The sequence below is a fragment of the Aspergillus nomiae genome (genome assembly GCF_001204775.2).
Source record: "Aspergillus nomiae NRRL 13137 chromosome Unknown contig00017, whole genome shotgun sequence".
Lineage (NCBI taxonomy): Eukaryota > Fungi > Ascomycota > Eurotiomycetes > Eurotiales > Aspergillaceae > Aspergillus > Aspergillus nomiae.
Window position 1 is genome coordinate 88684 of NW_015378072.1, and position 20002 is coordinate 108685.

Genomic DNA, 20002 nt, shown 5'->3' on the forward strand with positions numbered 1-20002 from the left:
CAGATGCTATGCAAGTTCACAGGAACTTTTAGGGGATGCCTGGTGCATGAAGCGCAATCACTGCCAGGTGATTTACATTCGGACTGAAATGTATCTATTGTAAAGCTTTAGTTTTTGTTTTTTTTATCTTAGTGTGGAGTGTAAAGTAGTAGTATATTAAAGGATCATTCCCTGAGACAATGATTGAGTTACTACCGTTTGTAGTGTTTGTCGATACCTTAGTACAGTTATTGGTTGTTTTTTGCTTTTTCTGAACTCTACCTCATTGATGGCTGCAAATTAATTGCCCGCATGAACAGGACAGTGGGCAGAAAGAGTTCCCACCGCCTTTTTTTCTTCCGTCATGATGCTTTCTTTCTTGTCAATCACGTTTCCCCTCTATGTGTATGGGAATCGAATATCTGCTGAACTTGTCCCAGTGATGCAATGATCTTTGGTGTGAATACATGTTTGGGAGGATTTCAGATTTCTTGTCCAACTGGATCCCCAGTGAACCGACGGAATCCCGACCAACCACAGTCAACCATTTTCCATTTGATGCGACCTCCGACCAAGTGCGACGGACACAGACGTCCGGTGAGAGGACCGGATCTCTGTCTGTAGGGTCTGCTGTGGACATACCTATACACTCCCCAGATGTATGTGGCCTTTTGTGTATATTTCTCCCAAGGTTTTCTCTAGTATGGCTGATCTACATGGTCGACTTCGGACATTCATATCCAACTCCGTCGGGGGGGTGGGACTATACCTATGCACGGGCTAAATTTCTTTGCTTTTTTTTAGATCCAATCAACCCATAGCTATGCCGAAAGACCCCAACGCTCTGAATCTGTACGTTTACAACTACGCCAGACCATTCCTCGACCGGGTGTAGGGATGCGGCGTCTGTAAATATGACCTCGCAGCGCAAAAGCGATTCCGAGTATGCTGATACGTTGGGCGGTAGGCTTGGAGAGGATAAGTCGACGCGGAGCCAGACACGTCTACCTACTCAAAACGACGAAGAGAGACTATTGCCCGGCAATACCATACGGTAGGTCTTGCGATTGTCATATCGGATTCTGATGGCCTAGCGAACGCGGAGCTTACAGGTGGTTACTTTTCCAGGTCCGACCCTGCTGCGGTAAAGATTGTACCTGGAAGTGCGGGGCAAAAGTATGGTCGCAAGAGTAAATTGGTATGCGATCGGATTCCGGGCTATTGTTCGTCCTTCTTCTGACTATATATGTCCATAGAACATCCAAGCGTTCAAACCTTACGATACAATTTCACGGCGTGTTCGAGAGAGTGGACCAGTTCGCGCGCGAGGGAAAGCAGATCAGAGCAGCAGCAGTCAAAGAAGTACTAGAGGTATCGTCACCCGTCCAGAAAATGGTGCCGTACACGACGATCAGGAGCGGCCGTCGAAACGTCGGCGCCGAGAGAGCCAGGACACTTTTCGAGGGGTCATAAGCATTCCCGACGATGATATCATGGAGCAAATTCCCCCAGACAACACATATCTCAGTGGACACTCAACCCGTTTATCGCCTGCACTTAGTCAACATTCAGATAGAACAAAACTACGGGATCCGAGTTCTAAACGCAATAGAGTTGATGAGTATCGTGACGTGGAGAGGGGCATTAAACCCCCTCGAACTCCCAAGCGAGGCTCTATAAAGTACACTCAATTATTTTCGGATGAATACTATGAAGAGCGATTTACTGAAGATGCAGCCAGAGAAAGACGTGCAATGGCGTCAGACGTGGAACCGGAGTCAGCCAAATTGGCGTGGCCAGATCGAGCGGGGAAACATGAAGCCATCGAGAGTGTTGAGGTACATTCGCCTCCGTCGAAAGAACAACAAGATGGTCCGAATCTCGATTGTCCTTCCGTTGCGACAGATCAGAATCATCCGGACAGTTCGAGGGACAGCCCTGATGAACTGCAAGGAGGCGCAACCGTCCAACCAGCACCCATGTTACTGAAAAGAGGCCGTGAAAAGGAAACCAGCAATTCTATGTCTGAACCCAAAGAGCATCCGGGTGCAGTCGGTCGCTGGCTTCTCCATCCGATATACAGCCTACAGTATTCACGGGCTCCTCCCAAAACCATCGGAAATCCGACAAGCGGAGAAAGGCCCCGACCTCACCAACCAAATTAGCCGTCAAATGCTTCTATGCCACCTTCGTTCGATTTGGGTCGGATGAACACCGGTCAAGTGAAGCATTTGAAATAAATGTGGAGACTAAAGAGTCTACAGCGACTACAGAGACTACAATAACACATCCTTGGAACGGTGAAAGAATTTCTCTGGGGAGACTTGACAAGGTCGTACAAGGGAAGTCACCTAGTCGGAGAGTTCGGCTACTGTTTTCCAGAAAAGGGGGGCTTGATAACGAGATGGACATGGAATTTTCCACGTCCGAGGAGCAGGAAACTTTATGTAACCTCTTACAGAGATTGCTGCACGGGCAACATGTTCAGCTGTTGTACAGACGCGAGTATGTCTTCTCTATCATCCCATGTTTTTGACTCTTTCGCACAGAAGCTTATATGATCACAGCGATTGGTTGGAAAATTCATTCATGAGACGATCCGAAGATCTCGCGGAAAAGAAAGCGAAGGAAGCCAAGCATCTTGGTGAAGACAAGCCAAAATCAATATCGTACAGGGCGCCGGAAGTCGCTAAGCGGGTGAAACTGTCGGACTCTTTGCAAGACACTTATGAGAATACTGCCGGACAAATACAGCCTTCGGATACCGCTTCGGTGGAATGTTCCAAATCAGCAACAGAAACTCTAGGAAACTTGATCGCCCCAAGCACACGAGAACTACCCTCAAATGAACAGGTAGCGGACAAAGGTTCTGTGAAGAAACTTTTCCCCGGATCATCATTCTCTAATCGGGCAACACGGTCAATGTCGCGTCGGGCACCAGCAACAACAGTCGTTTGGTGAGTGGCCCCTTGCTATGAACAAGGTTCTCAACTAACTTGAACCGTAGTGATGATGAGGTTGAGGACGATGGCTCTCAGCTAAAGGCTGAAGAGAAAGATAAGAAGTGGCATAAGTATGTGCCCCTCTCTTGCTAATGTACGTCCTTGTATTAATCAAATGCTAGACCGCTTGTGTATCCCCGCTTTGGCAAGAAAAAAGCTGAGGTCGATGCCCAAGACCGTGAACGGCTACGTGATAACGAGTTCTTGAATGATAACCTCATAGGCTTCTATATACGTTTTCTCGAGGATCATTTAGAGCGGACTAACAACGAGGTAGCGAAGAGAGTCTATTTCTTCAACTCGTACTTCTTCGCAACCCTGACAAACGTCAAGGGCAGAAGAAATATTAATTATGAAGGTGTCCAAAAGTGGACTCGCGCGGTTGACATTTTCGCATTCGATTACATCGTGGTTCCTATCAATGAAAACGCTCACTGGTACGTCGCTATCATTTGCAACTTGCCGAACTTACCTGGTATTGCCGACAAAAACACGGAGAACCGACAACCATCTGAATGTGACAAAGACAGTTCGGCTGCACCGGAGAGTGAAGGCCGCGAAATCCCCGAAACGCCTGAACCCATTGAGGAGCTACCTGCTGGTAAACCAGTGAAAGCCAATGACAACCGAAATTCGGAACCTGCGAAAGACGAAGCAACCCGCCAGTCATTTGAGACAATGAGCTTGTCGGACAAGGAAGAACTTGAAGACCGTGCACCGGGCATGCCCCCTACAGAGTGGCCAGAGCAAGAAGAGAACCTTATCTTTTCTCCCGCCAAGTTCTCTAGCCCTGCAGCCAAAGTAGAGTCCACCGAAAAGGCTAGCGTGGTGGGAACTTCTGAACTAGCAGCGTCTCCCAATAAGGGCTCGAAGAAGAAGAAGGCAAAGCCCAGCGGAAAGCCTGGAGGTGCTAAATTCGATATCCGTCAAGCAACTATAATTACTTTTGACTCATTAGATCTGTCTCGCTCGCCCACCATTAGTAATCTCCGCGATTATCTTTACGAAGAGGCCAAATCTAAGCGTGGCATTGAGATCGACAGAAGCCTAATCAGAGGCATGAGGGCTCGTGCGATCCCTTTGCAGTCTAACTATTCAGACTGTGGTCTATACCTTCTAGCATACATAGAGAAGTTTGTTCAGGACCCAGACTTGTTTGTCAGGAAGCTTCTCAGAAGAGAAATGAAGACGCAAGATGATTGGCCGCTTCTAAAGTCCGGCATCCTTCGACGTCGACTGCGTGACTTCCTGGACGACCTCTATGATGAGCAAGCGCTATCAGGCTCTGAAAAAGCAAGTGAAAAGGGGGTTCTAGCAGATAGATATCCGATATCGTACCTTCTAGGGTCCTCTGCATCGACATCCGCCCAAAACGAAGAATGCAATGACTCGCAGCAGCAGCAACTCAAGGTCTCCTCGAGTACTGAAATAGATGCACAAAAGCACCCGCTTAGGAAACGGAGACCAGCCTCGAACCGCTCAAGTCCCGCGACTTCCGACGGTAACCAAAATCTCAAAACGGAGAGGGATGGTACGCATCAAATAGCGCCCAGTCTTAAGAACCCCGTCGTGGAAATTACTGTTCCAAATGTATCAGACAAAATAGACGATAAAGTTGTCGAGGTCCAGGTCCCTAACAGTCAGGAGCAAGCTCAGGAAGCCAGCTCTTGTCCATCGAAGATACTTGAAAAAGACAAGTCTCCAAGCGACCAAGCAGCGATGAAGCCGGTAGATCACGAAGTGTGTCCGGTCGAAAATAAAGAAACGAAAAAGCCTAAGCAGCCAGCGAAGCTTCCGACAGTCGAAGTGCAGATTATACCGCCGTCTTATCAAGACAGCATAAAGAATCAGCACTCTACCAAGCAGAAACCCAAATAGTTTTCGGTGAAATCAAGCCTTTACTACGGTTCAATCGCGTCGATAACCGAAACACACTCTCTCTTTTCTTTTGTTTTCTTTTCCTTTATTTTTCTTCCTTTCTTATTTTCTCCTTTTTGTGCTTTTGTCTTTTCTGATAACCCCATAGGAGTTGGTACTCGATTAGGCGTTCGGGCATATGAGCAGGAGAACTTACTCTGGGTGCACGAGATACCACGCATTATTTATGGACATATGGATTTACGTTCATGGGACTTCTCGGAGATGCCCACATGTTTGATGTTTCAGCTGTTGGCGTGCTTAAAAGATTGTACATAATTGCTCTAGACCTGCTTTTGATGGGAGAGATTATGCTGATTTGGGCCATCTAAAGAACAAAATACATTTGGCCTTCTATGGAAATTGTCTAAAGAAGATATTACCACTCACTTTCATCTGCCCCCACCCACCAGGCCATTTTATCCTTCTTGAATGCCTCGAAATCCCACTCTCCATCCTCCAGCTTACTTTCCCCAGCAACCCAAACATATGTAACAGCCTCTACCTCCTCCCCTTCATCCGCAAACTCCGCCCCGGCAGCATCCAGAACATCCATCAAATGCCTATCCGTATCCTTCCCATCCAGCCCCCCATCCTTGCCACCCAGCGATTCCCGCAAAATCCTAACCTTTACCTTACTCTTCTCATACTCCGCACCCTCAAAGATATCTAATCGATGAACATCACCGTCTGTCAATCCCGAAACAACCGTCCCAAGCACAGCCGCCAAGCCATTAGCATTCAAATCCGTGTCTGGCTCCGTGGTCATTGCCTTGGCCGGCACGATGCCTGGGTAGTCGGCTCCCCGTACCCGATGCCGTCCGTACCCGTGCAGAATGGCTGGCCTGAATGTGAGGAGGGCTTTTTGCCAGGCTCTGGGTCTGGTGAGCCGTGAATTACCCGGTGGAGAATTTGAGGGGCCATTAGGGTTCCTTTCCGCAGGTTGTTAGTTTGGGCATATTTCCTTGCGTGCTAGATTGGTTTGGTGGTTTTCGTTGGTGGGGTAGATTGGGGTTTTGAGAGAGTATTGGAGGCATGGGGATTAGGTATGGTGGGTTGTTTGAGAAGTGCATGCTTGAGAGTGAGGATTGAGGTATATCTATCGGACCAATTGAGAGGGCTTACCGTAGAAAAAGAGAACGTGGTCACCCATTGTGATCAACTTTACCGGAGCTGCCTGGTATCACGATCTAGTTGTACTGTGGGGCTGTAGTTCAGAGAAGAAAATGATGTACAGTGGGCTGGGGCTTCTTACTGCCCATAAGACTCAGCCCTCGGAGAACTAGGGAGCTAACGAGACAAAAGATACAGAGAAAGAAAGAATAGAGAAGCAAGGCAGCTATAATGGCTAGCCAGCTAGTTGCTCTTTATATATTTACCTTGTAGATAGCAAACGGCCCTTATCGATAAGCCTCGTGCTCCACTCACCGCCTGCGCGAAAAGGTCCATGTGGCTTCAACAAACATCATCTCGGAACTCCCTTGTCGCAACGCTATTCCATAGGGAGCTCGCCTCCCCTTTGCTTCATAAAACACCAGAGATTGTCTGGCTTGCTTCGTTAATCTGCCAATACCTATTCCCGGCCATATTATCGTCAATTGTCTCAAAGGGACAAAGAAATCACCCATCATGCACTCGTCTCTGAACCGAGCGCAGGCCGTCTTCGGCTTCTTTACAACCGTGGCCTTGTTCGTCGCTGGTTTTGCGGCGTTGTCTGTTCTGTTATATCCAACCGATGAGGCGAAGGCAGCGGTATCATTGAAGGATGTCAAAGTGTACGTGTCAATTCTCTGTGACTATATCCATACAGGTCCACTAACAAGGTCAACACACTCAGAGTCAAAGGACGCCCACACTACTATTCAAATAAGAAAGAAGAATACGCACAAATGCGCTTTGATCTGGACGCTGGTATGTACATTTGAATTGCATCAATCAAGATCCCTGCTCAAGCAAGCAACTGACTAACACCGATGTAGATCTCTCCTCCCTCTTCAACTGGAACACAAAGCAACTCTTCGTCTACGTCTACGCCTCCTACTCGTCCTCCGACAAGGAATCTACCCTCCTCCCCCAATCCGAGTCCATCATCTGGGACACCATCATCTCGGCCCCGGAATCGCCGTACTCCTTCAACGCTCTCCGTGAGCGCTTCTTCCCGGCCAAGTCTTCTTCGAAACGGACCACCGGCGCCAAGAAGTCGACTAAGAAGGATAAGGCCGCGCCTGGTGTTCTCCGTCTGAGGAACCAGCGGGCTAAGTATCAGATCTCGGATATCACGGGGAAGATGGCGGAGCGGAGTAATGTGACACTTTCTGTTGGGTGGAACGTGCAGCCTTGGGTTGGAGCTCTGTGGTGGAGTCCTGGGTCTGGAGCCGTGCCGAGGACGGGTGGTGATTCTGGGAGGAGTAAGCCATTTCAGTTTCCGGCGTTGAAGACGAAGGCGACTGCCAAGACGGCAGAAGGCGAGGGTCAGGCAAAGAAGGTGGAGGTCTAGGCTCTTGTGTATTAATTGATCCAGTTAATCATATGTTTGGGTTCAATGGTTTGCTACGTGTAAGTTGCGGTTCGCGGACTAAATATGGAATTGCAATTTAGGCTGCGAATAATAGAAAACAAAGTAAAATGGTAGGAATAGCACTTGCAATTATTGATATCTAACCGAAACTAGGCGTGCTTTTTACGCAAAGAATAACGAATGAATAAGTAGGCCAGGATTATCAGGCATAGGCTTAATGAAACAAGTGTACCGCATCCCTCGTAAGTCGTAACTGCAGCTCCAACTGACTAATTGTGAATGGTGCCATAGGTTGTTCTATGGTGACCACCACCCTGGATTCGCTCGGAGTATACGCCAGGTGCGCGTCCTGTTGCCCCATCGCGTTGCCTGTAGTATACATATTCAAGATAGAAGGCGTGGATATGGCCCGGGAGATACCTATTCTACGTTAGTTGTGCTGTTGAAATGGAGTTGTAATGTAGTTGTGCATATAGGTGGTGAATCATGCTAGTCAACGTGTATTCGGCAGAGAATACCAGAGATTGGATGAACAGGGAAGCGCACCCAAGGATCGTCAACAGAATATTAATGAAGAAATCAGCGCTGCAGCCGGAGATGAGGAAAACGCCAAGGGGAGGGACTAACACCACGTCAGTAAACCAGTACTCTTTCGGTTGGAAGATCAGAGAACGCTAGATATGCACACGGAGACGAATACGAGAAAAGAGCCTCGGGCCATTGGACAGGGGCAAATAGGTACATCTAGGCGGATAAACTTACTGAACAGTGTGACGAGGATCAGGCAAAGCATCGAGCACGTTCCAGCCATTTTGATTGACCCAGATGGTGTCTGGTCGTTATTGAGTTTCGGCTGTCGACTTCACGGCGCGTGATTTGCTGGTGTCGAGATATGTGCCCAGGAAACTGAGAAAGAGAATGGTGAAGAGGAGACCGAATATGTAGATTGGGACGTTGTCGTCTCTGGGGGAATTGAGGTGCTTCATGTTGACTATATACTTGATTCTGATTTGTATTATTATGTAGGGGTGGGAAGATCGACGTCACGTCACACCAGGGCAAGATCTTTTTTTTTTTTTGGGGAGAGAGCGATCGAATAAGGCTGAGTTTCTGGGTTTTTGTTTGCATTCTTCTTACTAACACGTAGGCAACCTCTTTTCTCCTCTGGCCCTGCAAGTTCTTTTGATTGGGAAAAAAGTACATTTCAGCTGACGTCATTCCGGTAGGAGCCGGATGTCGATTTCCCTGCGTTTCCTATTCGGGATTGGTTAGGCGTGAAACCTGGGGAAGTGGGTCTGTGGCTAATTTTAAGTCCTTGACTAGTACTAGCCACTAACAGGTTATCTGGTCATTTAAAAATATTTCTCTATTGTATAGCTAGTATGGCTATAGGTATAGGTATCATGTATATAACAGAAAGAATGTCCAAAGAAGCCACGTATTTCATCACACAGCATCAATCGATGCCCTCGTGGTGACTTGCTCGTTCTTGTTGCCAAGCTTGGATATCTGCAGGAATGCATCCACCCCATATCCTTCCAAGCTGTGCAATTCGAGGCTGCCTGCCCAATATTCCGCATAAACTCGGCTCATAGGAAGCCCCATGCCCAGGCGAAGGTTTGGCGGCCGTGAGGTAAGTGTGTCAAGCGAGCTCTCTCGGAATGTTTCCTTGTCAGCGCGCTTCGTTTCCTTCGGCACTGTCAGCTCTTGCATCGTGGCTGCCATTGCCGGAACCTGCTCCAAATTTTGAAGCCGTGCTTTACTGTGAGGGCCTTTATTAAATGACCACAGGTACGGTAGAACCTCGCGAGGTATGCCTCCTCCCTGGTCAGAAATTCGCATGATAACATGCTGTGGTGCTTCGCATACGAGTACTTCAATAGGTGGTGGCTTCTCAGGCAAGCCATTATACTTTTCACTGACAGCCTGGATAGAGTTTCGTAGAAGCTCCCCAATTATATATTCCAGGTGGCTTAGCATGTAGGGAAAAGTGGCGTCTAGGTGCCCCTGCACGGAAATCTCGGGAATTTTCTCGGTTCCTGATGCCTGGCGCATCATATCTTGCGCAAGTTTACCACAGCGCTCAATAACCTCCTTTGCGTTGCACTTCAGGAAGACTTCGCCAACGTAGTCCGCATTAGCATCCGTGCGATCCTGGGAGCCAGGAAAGTGCCACGGGGAGTTGAACGTTTCCGTTAACGCCAGGTGTTGTTCCGCTATGACTCGGCGGGAGATTCTCTGTTCGGCAACAGTTAGCCACTTTGAAGGCACGCTGCGCAACTACCGGAAACTGGCATACCGCGCGAAGCAAAGTATTCATAAATTGATCCAGCACGTCTGCCGGTAGCAGAGCACGGCACTCCAGCACACCCATTGCTAATCTTGGGATCACCACAAGGTGTTCCTTCAGCGTCTTGCGTAGGACATCACAAAACTTATCGTTGTCCTCGAGTGTTTTAATCTCCGGAATCGTTCGAAATCGTTCAAAGGCTTTATAGTAGAGCTCATATACGAGAGACAGGTGAGGATTAGCTACGACAACATATGGCAGCCTTTGAATATCTCGTAGGCGATGTGCAAGCCTATCCGCCGAATGACACCAAACCTGTTAGAAGGATGCGCAAGTAGCCATCAGAATCGCACTAACCTAGTTGGAAGCTCCGTTCGCACATAGTTAGCCGAGCTAATAAGTCGAGATTCTGTCAAAGTCCGCCCAAAAAATGTTAATTGTCGTAAACTTATCGGTCGGATGTCGCGTTCGACCCACCTAGAAGACATCACGTCAGCTGCATGTGGTGGTTAGAATGTATGTTTCTGGATTCCATACTCATCCAAAGCCGAGACAGGTCTCCATGGTGGTGGACTATGGGGTTGAAGCTGATGGAGGCCCGAATAAGGGCGAAGTGTTGGAGCACGCGCTTGTCGGAAGGCCTGCCAGCGCCAAGCTGGATGACTCCGCAGCATATTGCTTCGCTGTGAACTGGATCAAAAACGTCTCATGGATTGTAAGAATCGCGACACGATGATGTGGTCTCCGACCAGCAAAGTTCACCCAAGATCAGGCCTGGATAAACCTTTCCATACATGGCTCACCGGGTTGTGAAATGTGGTGTCTTTACCAGTGGCATGACATGGTGGTTTTATTTCATGACTTGATGCGGGCGCAATCGAAACGGCACTCCGCAGGCGGTGAGAGCTTTCCGTCCCGGCATGTGACGTCCCTTCCTTTTAAACTCTCTCGTGGGCAGGTTCACGTAGTTTTCCGCCTGGGCATCTGATGTGAGTATCCAGATTTAAATTCGAGATTTTCTACTAGAACTCAATTATCATTGGTATCCTTCTCGAATACTATTTTGGTACCTGATTCATACTGGATCGCTGGCTGCAACAAAGTTCGATGTGAAATAAAGCTGAAGCTTACCTATCTATCGAACTATATAAATGTGACATGTATATCAGACCTGCAATCCCGATGTTCAATGAGCTCTTTCCTCCTATGTTTGTTATATCGGGAGGGAAAAGCAACTTGTCGCTCTACATTGGAACTTGATTACATCGAATATATCCAATTTTATTCAATTTGCCCGTACTAGACATTCTCTAAACACTTCACGTCCAGTCCTTGGTTAGTTCGAACTCGATCAGGGGCAGAATCAAGCCAGAAGCGAGATGATATCATCGTAGATGATCGTTTGTCCAAGGTCGTCACTCATTGTCTGCAATTACCATACCATATCCAGAAAGAATGGGTATTGAAGGCGGCCGTGAAAATCAATTGAACGGGCATCCAGTCTGCTGCCTGAGGCTCTATATTCAATGTAGTCCAATTAGAAATCGCGTGAATAATTTTTCAAAAGACTCTTCATTCGATATAAATTTCAATAGTACATACATATATCAAGTACTTTCTGCGCTGGATGTCAAAAAGGTAGCCTATTTGTTTTCGCTTTCCATGCAGTAACTAACTGAAAGAATCTTAATAATATTGTCCCGCCGAGGCATAGCCGTTATTATTGGGTTCTGCGCACTCCGCCACTACCTTAGCTTCAACTCCTTCGGACTGGAACCTCTTCCTGAACCATCTGTGTCTCTGACCACTCGGCGTCCCTACACGCTGTCAGGTTGACCTCACCCTCTAAATCTTTTTCTTGCCCCCTCCACTCTTTCCTGTACATTTGTCCCCCATTCTCAAACCCAGTATCGAAACGAGTGTGTCTCTAGATTTAAGTGCGTGGGCGCACTTTTTTTTCCTCTATGGATAACGTAAGTCTTTGTCTCCAACACTTCATCGCCGCCTTCCTTTGTACCGAAGAGCAACGAAAAATGCTTTCGCCTCATTTCAATACTAGACACACCTAGCTGATTGTGGGATCACCTCCATAGGTCCCAGATAATGAAATGCTCGTCGACGAATATGAGCAGTATCACAATGACAGAACGGACGATGTTGTTGTCTCCCGGTCCGGATCGGAGGAGCCGGAGCCGGAGCCTCTTGCAGACGATTGTAAGGACTACTTCTATATGATACCTCTCTATTGAATCTGCTTCCTATAAGTTGGCCATGAAAGGTTATGCGTACCCCCGTCGCGGGGTCGGAGATTCCACTCGAGAATATATGATGACAGCATTTCCTCGCCTATTTGGGACGTCTTCTAACGCAAACTTCCGGTATAGATGCAGCGATGATGGCACGAATCCTTCCTAAGACCCGGAGTTGGAAACCGAAGACGAGGCGTACCATACATGGCATATTAAGGACTGGCGCAAGTTGAAGAAGAAGGAACATGGCCCGACATTCCAATGCGCAGGATTTCCATGGTGGGTGCACAACTTGGTCACGATTTGCCGCTCTGTCGTATAGTTTTAATAATGGCGCATAGGCGGATTCTATTCTTCCCATATGGAAACCACGTTGAGCACGCATCATTCTACTTGGAACATGCATGGGAAAACGAGCCACCTGAGAATTGGTACGCTTGCGTTCAATTTGGCCTTATCCTGTGGAACGTAAACGACCCATCCATCAAAATCTCTCATGGTACGCGTGGAATCTATGTGTGAGATATGCTGCTTGCTGATTTTGATTAGTTGCGACGCATCGGTTCAACGCGGATGAGGGAGACTGGGGATTTACCCGATTTTGTGAACTACGGAGGCTGTTCAACGTACCATGGGAAGGCCGTGGAGTATCTCTGGTGCAAAATGACGAAGCTATGGTTACTGCCTACGTTCGTGTCGTTAAGGATCCGACGGGTGTCTTGTGGCACACCTTCCAAAAGTATGTCATTCAGAAGAGCTTTCGTCGAGAATGATACTAATCCCTTTTTAGCTATGACTCGAAGAAGGAGACTGGCATGGTTGGATTAAAAAACCAGGGTGCCACCTGTTACCTCAACTCACTACTACAATCGCTATACTTCACCAATGCATTCCGAAAGGTACGTGACTGAGTACTTTAAGCGTATTGAGTGTCTACCAATTAACTTTCTTGAAGGCCACATATCAAATTCCGACCGAGGCGGAAGCCTCCCGGGATAACAGTGCTTGGACATTGCAGAGGTTGTTCTATAATCTCCAAACGAGTGAAAACCCTGTTTCAACAGCTGAGCTTACTGCATCTTTTGGCTGGGAGTCTAGACAGATCTTTGAACAACAGGATGTCCAGGAACTGTCGCGCAAGCTGATGGAGAGACTTGAAGAGAAAATGAAAGGCACGCCAGCGGAGAAAGCATTGCCGGAGTTATTTGTCGGAAAGACGAAGACTTACATTTCCTGCATCAATGTCGATTATGAATCCTCGCGAGTGGAAGACTTCTGGGATATTCAACTTAATGTAAGGAACAACAAGACCCTGGATGACAGCTTCAAGGATTACATTCAAGTGGAAACGCTCGAGGGCGAAAACAAGTACGACGCTGGTCCACCGTACGGTTTACAGGATGCCAAGAAAGGCGTTATCTTTGAAAGCTTCCCCCCTGTCCTACATCTTCATTTGAAACGATTCGAGTATGACATCAACCGCGACGCTATGATGAAAATTAATGATCGACATGCATTCCCTATGGAATTTGATGCCACGCCTTACCTCTCCAATGATGCCGATAAGTCAGAGCCGTGGATCTACCAGTTACATGGCGTGCTGGTGCACAGCGGTGATTTGAACGCAGGTCATTACTACGCTTTCCTAAAACCTACGAAGGATGGATATTGGTATCGGTTTGACGATGATAGAGTTACCCGAGCTACCGACAAGGAAGTCCTTGAAGAGAATTATGGTGGTGAATATGAGCTGGCCAACGGTGCCGCTGGCGTCAAGCAACCTTACACACGTGGTCTATCGACGAAGCGCTCCATGAACGCTTATATGTTGGTTTACATTCGGAAGTCAAGGTTGGATGATGTCCTTCTTCCCATAATGAAAGAAGACATCCCGTCTCACATTGAGTCGCGTCTGATTGAAGAACGCGTGGAGCTCGCACGCAGGAAAAAGGAAAGAGAGGAAGCCCATTTGTATATCAACGTTGGAGTCCTGGATGAGGAGTCTTTCAAGTCTCACCACGGATTTGATCTGACGAGCCTTGACCTACCGGCTGGAGACCCAGCACTTCCGAAGCAGTATCGGATACTCAGGGCTCAAAAGGTTGGAGAGTTTGCTGAGCAACTTGCACAAGAAAAGGGCATTAATGCCAATCGAGTCCGATTCTGGGTCATGGTAAACCGTCAGAACAAGACAACTCGACCAGATCAGGTTATTAAGGATCCAGATATGACAGTGGAAGAGGCCTACAGCAGATTCGGCACGAAAGGGAACCCGTTCAGAGTGTGGATGGAGGTCGGACAGCCCTCCGCGGATGGAACGGTTTCTTGGCCAGACAGCAACAATTCGGTGCTAGTCTTCCTGAAACACTTTGATGCCCCGTCGCAGACATTGTCAGGTGTTGGTCCCGTATATGTTCGCAAAAATCAGAAGGTAGCTGAGCTTGCCCCACCAATCCTTGAGAAGATGGATTGGCCTGCCGGTACAGAGTTCATGCTGTTTGAGGAAATCAAACATAATATGATCGACGTTATGAAGCCAAAGCAGACCTTCCAACAATCCGAGATCCAAGACGGTGATATTATTACATTCCAGAGATCGACCAAGGAAGCAGACTTACCTGCCACTGCTCTCTATCAGGATGCGAGACAGTACTATGACTACCTTTTGAATCGGATTGGTGTTACTTTTGCCCCGATAAAGGCTGGCGAAGGCGATGAGTTTACCTTGACTTTGAGCCGTAAGATGACTTATGACCAGTTCTCTAAGAAAGTTGGTGAGCATTTGAATGTCGAGTCTACGCACTTGCGCTTCGCTCCTGTCATGGCAAGCACGGGGAAACCCAAGCAATTCATCAAACGCAACCCCAACCAAGCGAACCAGACCCTGTATCAAATCCTCAGTGGAACAATGACCGGATACGGATATAGCATGCACCGTTCTGATGCACTGTATTATGAGGTTCTGGAGACAAGCTTGAGCGACTACGAGTCCAAGACTTCCTTAAAAGTGACCTGGCTTCCGGAAGGCATTACGAAAGAGGTAAATCAAAGGTATCTTTGCCATACTGTATATCTATGCTAACATTATACCAGCAAGTTGTGGAAGTATTGGTACCCCGGGATGGCACCATCTCAGATCTTCTCAGCGGACTGCAAAAGAAGGCAAATATTGATGAAGATACGATCCGTGAAGTTAGGATCTATGAGACGCACGCCGGCAAAATTTATAGAGACTTCGTGGGAGATACCAAAATTGCCGGTATCAACGAGTTTGTAACACTATATGCCGAAAGAATGCCTGAGGAGGAGATCAATATGGGAGAGGGCGAGCGCACAATTAACGCCTATAACTTTGATCGCGATTTGAACAGGCCACATGGTGTGCCGTTCAAGTTCGTACTCAAACCGGTTAGAGGACCTTTTTATGCGTTCGATTCGTGCTGCATGCTAACGTTCAATAGGGTGAGGTTTTCAAAGAAACAAAAGAGAGGCTTTCCAAACGGACTGGCATCAAGGGTAAACAATTTGAAAAGATCAAGTTTGCCGTGGTTCCTCGTTCACTATACTCAAACCCGCGATATCTTGAAGACGGTGAGTCTATCGACCAAGCGTAGTATACAGATGTGAGCTAACATTATTATCCGTCTAGATGATATCCTTTCCGACATTGTCGGCGATTCTGACGACCTCCTCGGCCTCGACCATGTAAATAAGAGCCGCAGCTTTTGGAACAGAAGTGAGTCGTTTTTCATCCGATAGACGGGCAGTTCTGTGCTTGTGAGTGTATGAGATTAGTGCACAATTACCTTGCAATTAGCGGGAAATGCGTATGAAAATTCAGCATGCTGGCACACACAAACATGTTTATGAAGAGCTTTATACAATTGAATGAACCTGTGGACACCCTGCTTATCTGTCTTCTACATTTGTCTCTTCCTTTGCTCTCTGTAGACGGGCAGATCTCGATGTTGTCATGATCATAGTCTTTTTAAGAGCTCCTTCGAGGACACTAATCTGATGCATGACATGAAAGCAAAAGTAATAAATAAAGGATACAAAGTAACAAGACAACCTAACATCAATGCTCTGTGTAGGCCACCAGTAGTCTGGTACTGTAAATGTGAAGTCACCTCCATAGTTCTCCAGACTACCGATATAGAAGCTAACTACTACGGGCTTAGACCAGAACTGTAATTTGCCAAAGGCACCTGCGCTGGTTTGGCACCTACTATGCAAACATAGCAAACATAGCGGAACACACAGCTGGCCAGAACTTGGACTCGCACCGCGCCTTGTGCTAAATCAAGAACACCCCTGGAGAGAATCCCAGCTTGAGCTCCTGGCTCTCCAATACTTTTCACAATGCGTTTCGCAGCTCTGGTCATCGGCCTTCTTGCCACTATCGTGTCGACAGTGACAGCAACCGCCCTCACTTACAAACTCGAAGCCAACGAGAAAGCTTGTTTCTACAACTATGTTGACCAGAGGAACGCGAAGGTCGCCTTCTACTTCGCTGTGAGTGCCTCCCCACCATGCTGGTCTTAACCCTGAGGTGGGCAGCGTGGATATTAATCCACTATGTTTCTCTAGGTCCAATCTGGCGGCTCTTTCGATGTGGATTACCAGGTGGTCGGCCCCGGTGAGAAGGTGGTCTTAGATGGAACCAAAGAAAGACAAGGCGACTTCGTTTTCACGGCACAGAGCATCGGAGAATACAGATTCTGCTTCAACAATGAGATGTCGACCTTCGCCGAGAAGCTGGTGGATTTTGAGATTGCGGTATGCTTTGGTTCTTGATTGCATCATGGGGGTCTTTTTTTCTACGTCATTGGAACAATATTAACTGGTACTTAAACCAGGTCGAAAACGAAGAACGTGCGCAACTCCCTTCCCGACAGGGTGCCAGCCCCGAGCAAGCCTCCGCTCTCGAGGAGTCCGTCTACAAGCTTTCCGCCCAGCTTTCGACCATTTCTCGAAACCAGAAATACTTCCGGACCCGTGAGAACCGTAACTTCAGCACTGTTCGTAGCACTGAACGTCGGATTTTCAACTTTAGCGTCATTGAGGGCTTGATGATGGTGTCGATGGCTGGACTGCAGGTCTTTGTTGTCCGGTTCTTCTTCCAGGGTGCTAGGAAGGGTACGTATTAGGGTGCTTCTCAGTGGCTCTGCTCCCCAGCCCCGCATCCATGTTCCCTTAATTCAGGTTGGTTATTCAATACTAACGGGCAAGCAGGTTATGTGTGATGAGCATGAAATGTGTCTATGTTCTTTGATTGAGGCGTCACCTATTGTATCTACATCTGATTATAGGGTCTAGAATCTTTGCATATCTGTATAACTTGTTTTATTTTCCGTTGAAAACGGTGGATTCAAACATCAATGTACTATGGTCTGATTGTAGTTGGTTTGTGTTGATCAATGAACCGATTCGCTTACTAGACGCTTGTAGTCGCGGTGGAGATAGCCCAGCCTGGGAACCGGTTGGTTACTCACTCATAATACGGTGTGAGAGACTTAATTGCTCTTGATAGACCAACTTTTGACTTCAGGGTCCACGCAACAGAGAGACTGGTCAATGCTCTTGGACTTGAGCTCTTGGTCTGGTGTCTTCATGGAGTGGGTAGTTTGGACGTCATCTTCTGAAAAATAACTTGCATATCTAGACGCAAATGTGCCTTTCGGTAGTTACGTAAATGCCGCTTTTGAATTGATTACATTTCTATGCTCTACGGGTTAGAGGAAAACAAGGACGTAGGTATGACAAGGGGAGAGTGAATACTCCAACGAAATATCGACCGACGTCACAGTAAATATATGATGCCTGTTTCCATTCTGAGATCAATCATGATTACCATGATTATCCTCCAGTGAGCATGAAGTCAATCCCTTCCTCCTTGGCATACGAGAGCCAACACTCAGAAAATCGCAACGCGCCGAGGGAGGCAGGGGAGGGCCACATAAGCGAATGGAGCCCTAGTCTGTGTACATCATCCACCAGATGTTTAGTAATATTCCGCAGGTTAGTTGGGGGCTAGGCGCAACCATAAGGGTGTGTGAGCAGCGCCGTAGATGTGAAGGAAGAATCATCCCCGGCCTCTGTATGACGTTAGAATCCAGGTCGTATAATGACAGTTGTTGGATGTCCAGAAAGCGCATGGCTTCTGAAGCCTCGCATTTTTGTGCATAGATAGATCCACCGGGTGGCAACATGTATGCTGATCGGGGAGCTTAGTCCGTCACCATTGGTTGGCGTGCAGGGGAAGGGCTAGTCTCTGATGCATTCGGGATGATAGACGATGTTATGAAAGGCTGAAGTATGCTTAGAGTTCACAATCTCTGCACTATGCGCTGAGTCTTCTCGCGAATGTGTCAGCCGAATTACTTAGGCGCTTTCCCGACAGACACGCCCCGTATGCAGCCTCGAAGGGACGCTGTGGAGTATCCCAGATCATCGGAATAGGTTTCCATATGACTTGGCGATGGGTCTGAGAAGGTCTGACTTCTGAGTGAAGGGGGTTGTGGATCATGATAGAGCTCTCATTGCTTATCCCAATAACACTAGACCTTTGTCCAGTTGCATACCCATCGTGCATATGGAAGAGCCCTGGCTATTGGAGGTTGTAGCCCACAGTATAGTATCCAAGACCAACCAGGTATTGCTTTTTGATTTTTCAAGAACCGTCGACGCCCCTGACGTCACGGGCCCAACCTCAGGCACACGTTGTCCGCCATAACCACTTCCTGCTCCTGGCATTATCACACGAAAGCATTCTTTTCTGGTGGAGTCTTTTTCATGGCTAGAGCCCACTGGCCCCCTTCTACTGGCCCTTGTCTTCCAGTGTCCAGAGACATGCATCATAAGCTCGGGCCTCTTGAGAAAAATTAAATCGTTTCACATACCATCTCGGTGACCACACTCCCAGTTCGGTACTCCGTATACCCACAGGTTTGGGAACCTGTGGGTAGGGCTTTTACATAGTAGTGGTAGCTGTTTCCATTTTTACTTCTCCACTCCTCAGTTCTGAGCAAATGGGTGTCGTCCTTTCATCCCCTGTGCCGATGATGCACCTCGACATTTGCAGATGGCTGATATCACACATGCTATAGTAGGAAATACTAGACTCGGTCAATGACATATTCGAAGTGCAAGGTCACCCTGCTACCGGCAGGATACTTCGTTGTCAAGGTAGCTGTTTCTATCGTTTTGCGCTGTCGTTGTTCATACGGCGCACATAGGCACACACCTACCTCCTTACGCTACTATTCCGGAGCAGGCAAGAGACTCCCACGGAGACCGACTGGGCTACCCGTCACTGTCAGCACGGATCTGCAGGGGACCTTTTAGTAGTATTGAGTTGGATCGGCAGAGCCCATTGGGTTTCCTGACCCAGTGATATTGTTCCGTGACTTCATTTTGCTTTGAAGAGGATGGTGGACGGCCTGACCATCTGGAGCTGCACCGGCCCATTTTCTGGAGCACGGTTAATTCCGATCGATTTCTGAAGTGCCAGGTGAGATAAAAATTAATCGAATCACTGGGGCGTCATGAAAGCGGGGGGAAGTTTTACAATACTTCCAGAGTATTAAGAAGAAGGTCTTTGGAAGAGCTCCTCGGACCAATGACATCATGGCGCAAGTGGAAGTAAAATGGAGAAGTGCCCATGTCGCCGTTGTGGATCAGTGCCATACGCCTGACTGACCAATGTGGCTTCGACTCTGATCTTCTGCTTGTTCGCTTGTGATCTCATGTCGCACTTGCTGTCCATACTCATCCCTATTAATTTGCGCCGGTTGAACGGATTCAAAAGGTTGGTCTTCTATATTGGATCTTCAACCCTTCTTTGTGGCGCCTTTGCATCGAGACTATTCACACATTCACACTTCTATCTATTCGACTTGCAGATACCGTCTTTTACTATCATCCTCGTGGTGAAGGTAAGTGGGAGACTGTTGTTTGAGCTCTTATCTCGCATGAAAGCCAGCCGTAACGAACGCCTCTTCCGACCCAGATCTGCGATGTCGTTGGTGCCGCCTCCGAGACGACG

General features: G+C 47.8%; 5 protein-coding genes across 5 annotated transcripts; 3 read left to right on the plus strand and 2 right to left on the minus strand.

The window, feature by feature from the left end:
- Nucleotides 1-893: 893 nt before the first annotated feature.
- ANOM_002030 (SUMO protease ULP2) lies at nt 894-4859 on the plus strand (the record flags this gene model as incomplete). The annotated part of the gene is made up of 7 exons (XM_015547287.1): nt 894-1033; nt 1108-1177; nt 1236-2030; nt 2441-2484; nt 2547-2936; nt 2987-3052; nt 3104-4859. The coding sequence occupies 7 exons, from the start codon at nt 894-896 to the stop codon at nt 4857-4859; spliced, it is 3261 nt and encodes a 1086-aa protein (XP_015411149.1).
- Nucleotides 4860-5277: 418 nt separating this feature from the next.
- Nucleotides 5278-6051, minus strand: ANOM_002031 (disease resistance protein Aig2; the record flags this gene model as incomplete). Its single annotated transcript, XM_015547288.1, has 2 exons — nt 5278-5738; nt 6024-6051. The coding sequence occupies 2 exons, from the start codon at nt 6049-6051 to the stop codon at nt 5278-5280; spliced, it is 489 nt and encodes a 162-aa protein (XP_015411127.1).
- A 397-nt stretch (nt 6052-6448) lies between these two features.
- On the plus strand, nt 6449-7436 carry ANOM_002032 (signal peptidase complex subunit SPC3; the record flags this gene model as incomplete). Its single annotated transcript, XM_015547289.1, has 3 exons — nt 6449-6673; nt 6736-6809; nt 6878-7436. Coding segments are annotated over 3 exons (804 nt in total), but the record flags the coding sequence as incomplete, so codon positions are not given.
- Nucleotides 7437-8862: 1426 nt separating this feature from the next.
- ANOM_002033 (protein kinase PKP2) lies at nt 8863-10517 on the minus strand (the record flags this gene model as incomplete). The annotated part of the gene is made up of 4 exons (XM_015547290.1): nt 10244-10517; nt 10064-10183; nt 9716-9998; nt 8863-9654 (listed from the first exon to the last, which is right to left on the minus strand). The coding sequence occupies exons 1-4, from the start codon at nt 10378-10380 to the stop codon at nt 8863-8865; spliced, it is 1332 nt and encodes a 443-aa protein (XP_015411129.1). The 5' UTR covers nt 10381-10517.
- A 984-nt stretch (nt 10518-11501) lies between these two features.
- Nucleotides 11502-17105, plus strand: ANOM_002034 (ubiquitin-specific protease UBP15; the record flags this gene model as incomplete). Its single annotated transcript, XM_015547291.1, has 13 exons — nt 11502-11679; nt 11800-11920; nt 12123-12234; nt 12297-12454; nt 12505-12694; nt 12746-12854; nt 12911-14995; nt 15049-15363; nt 15417-15546; nt 15605-15691; nt 16331-16470; nt 16546-16734; nt 16815-17105. The coding sequence occupies exons 1-13, from the start codon at nt 11671-11673 to the stop codon at nt 17103-17105; spliced, it is 3936 nt and encodes a 1311-aa protein (XP_015411150.1). The 5' UTR covers nt 11502-11670.
- Between the last annotated feature and the right edge of the window lie 2897 nt (nt 17106-20002).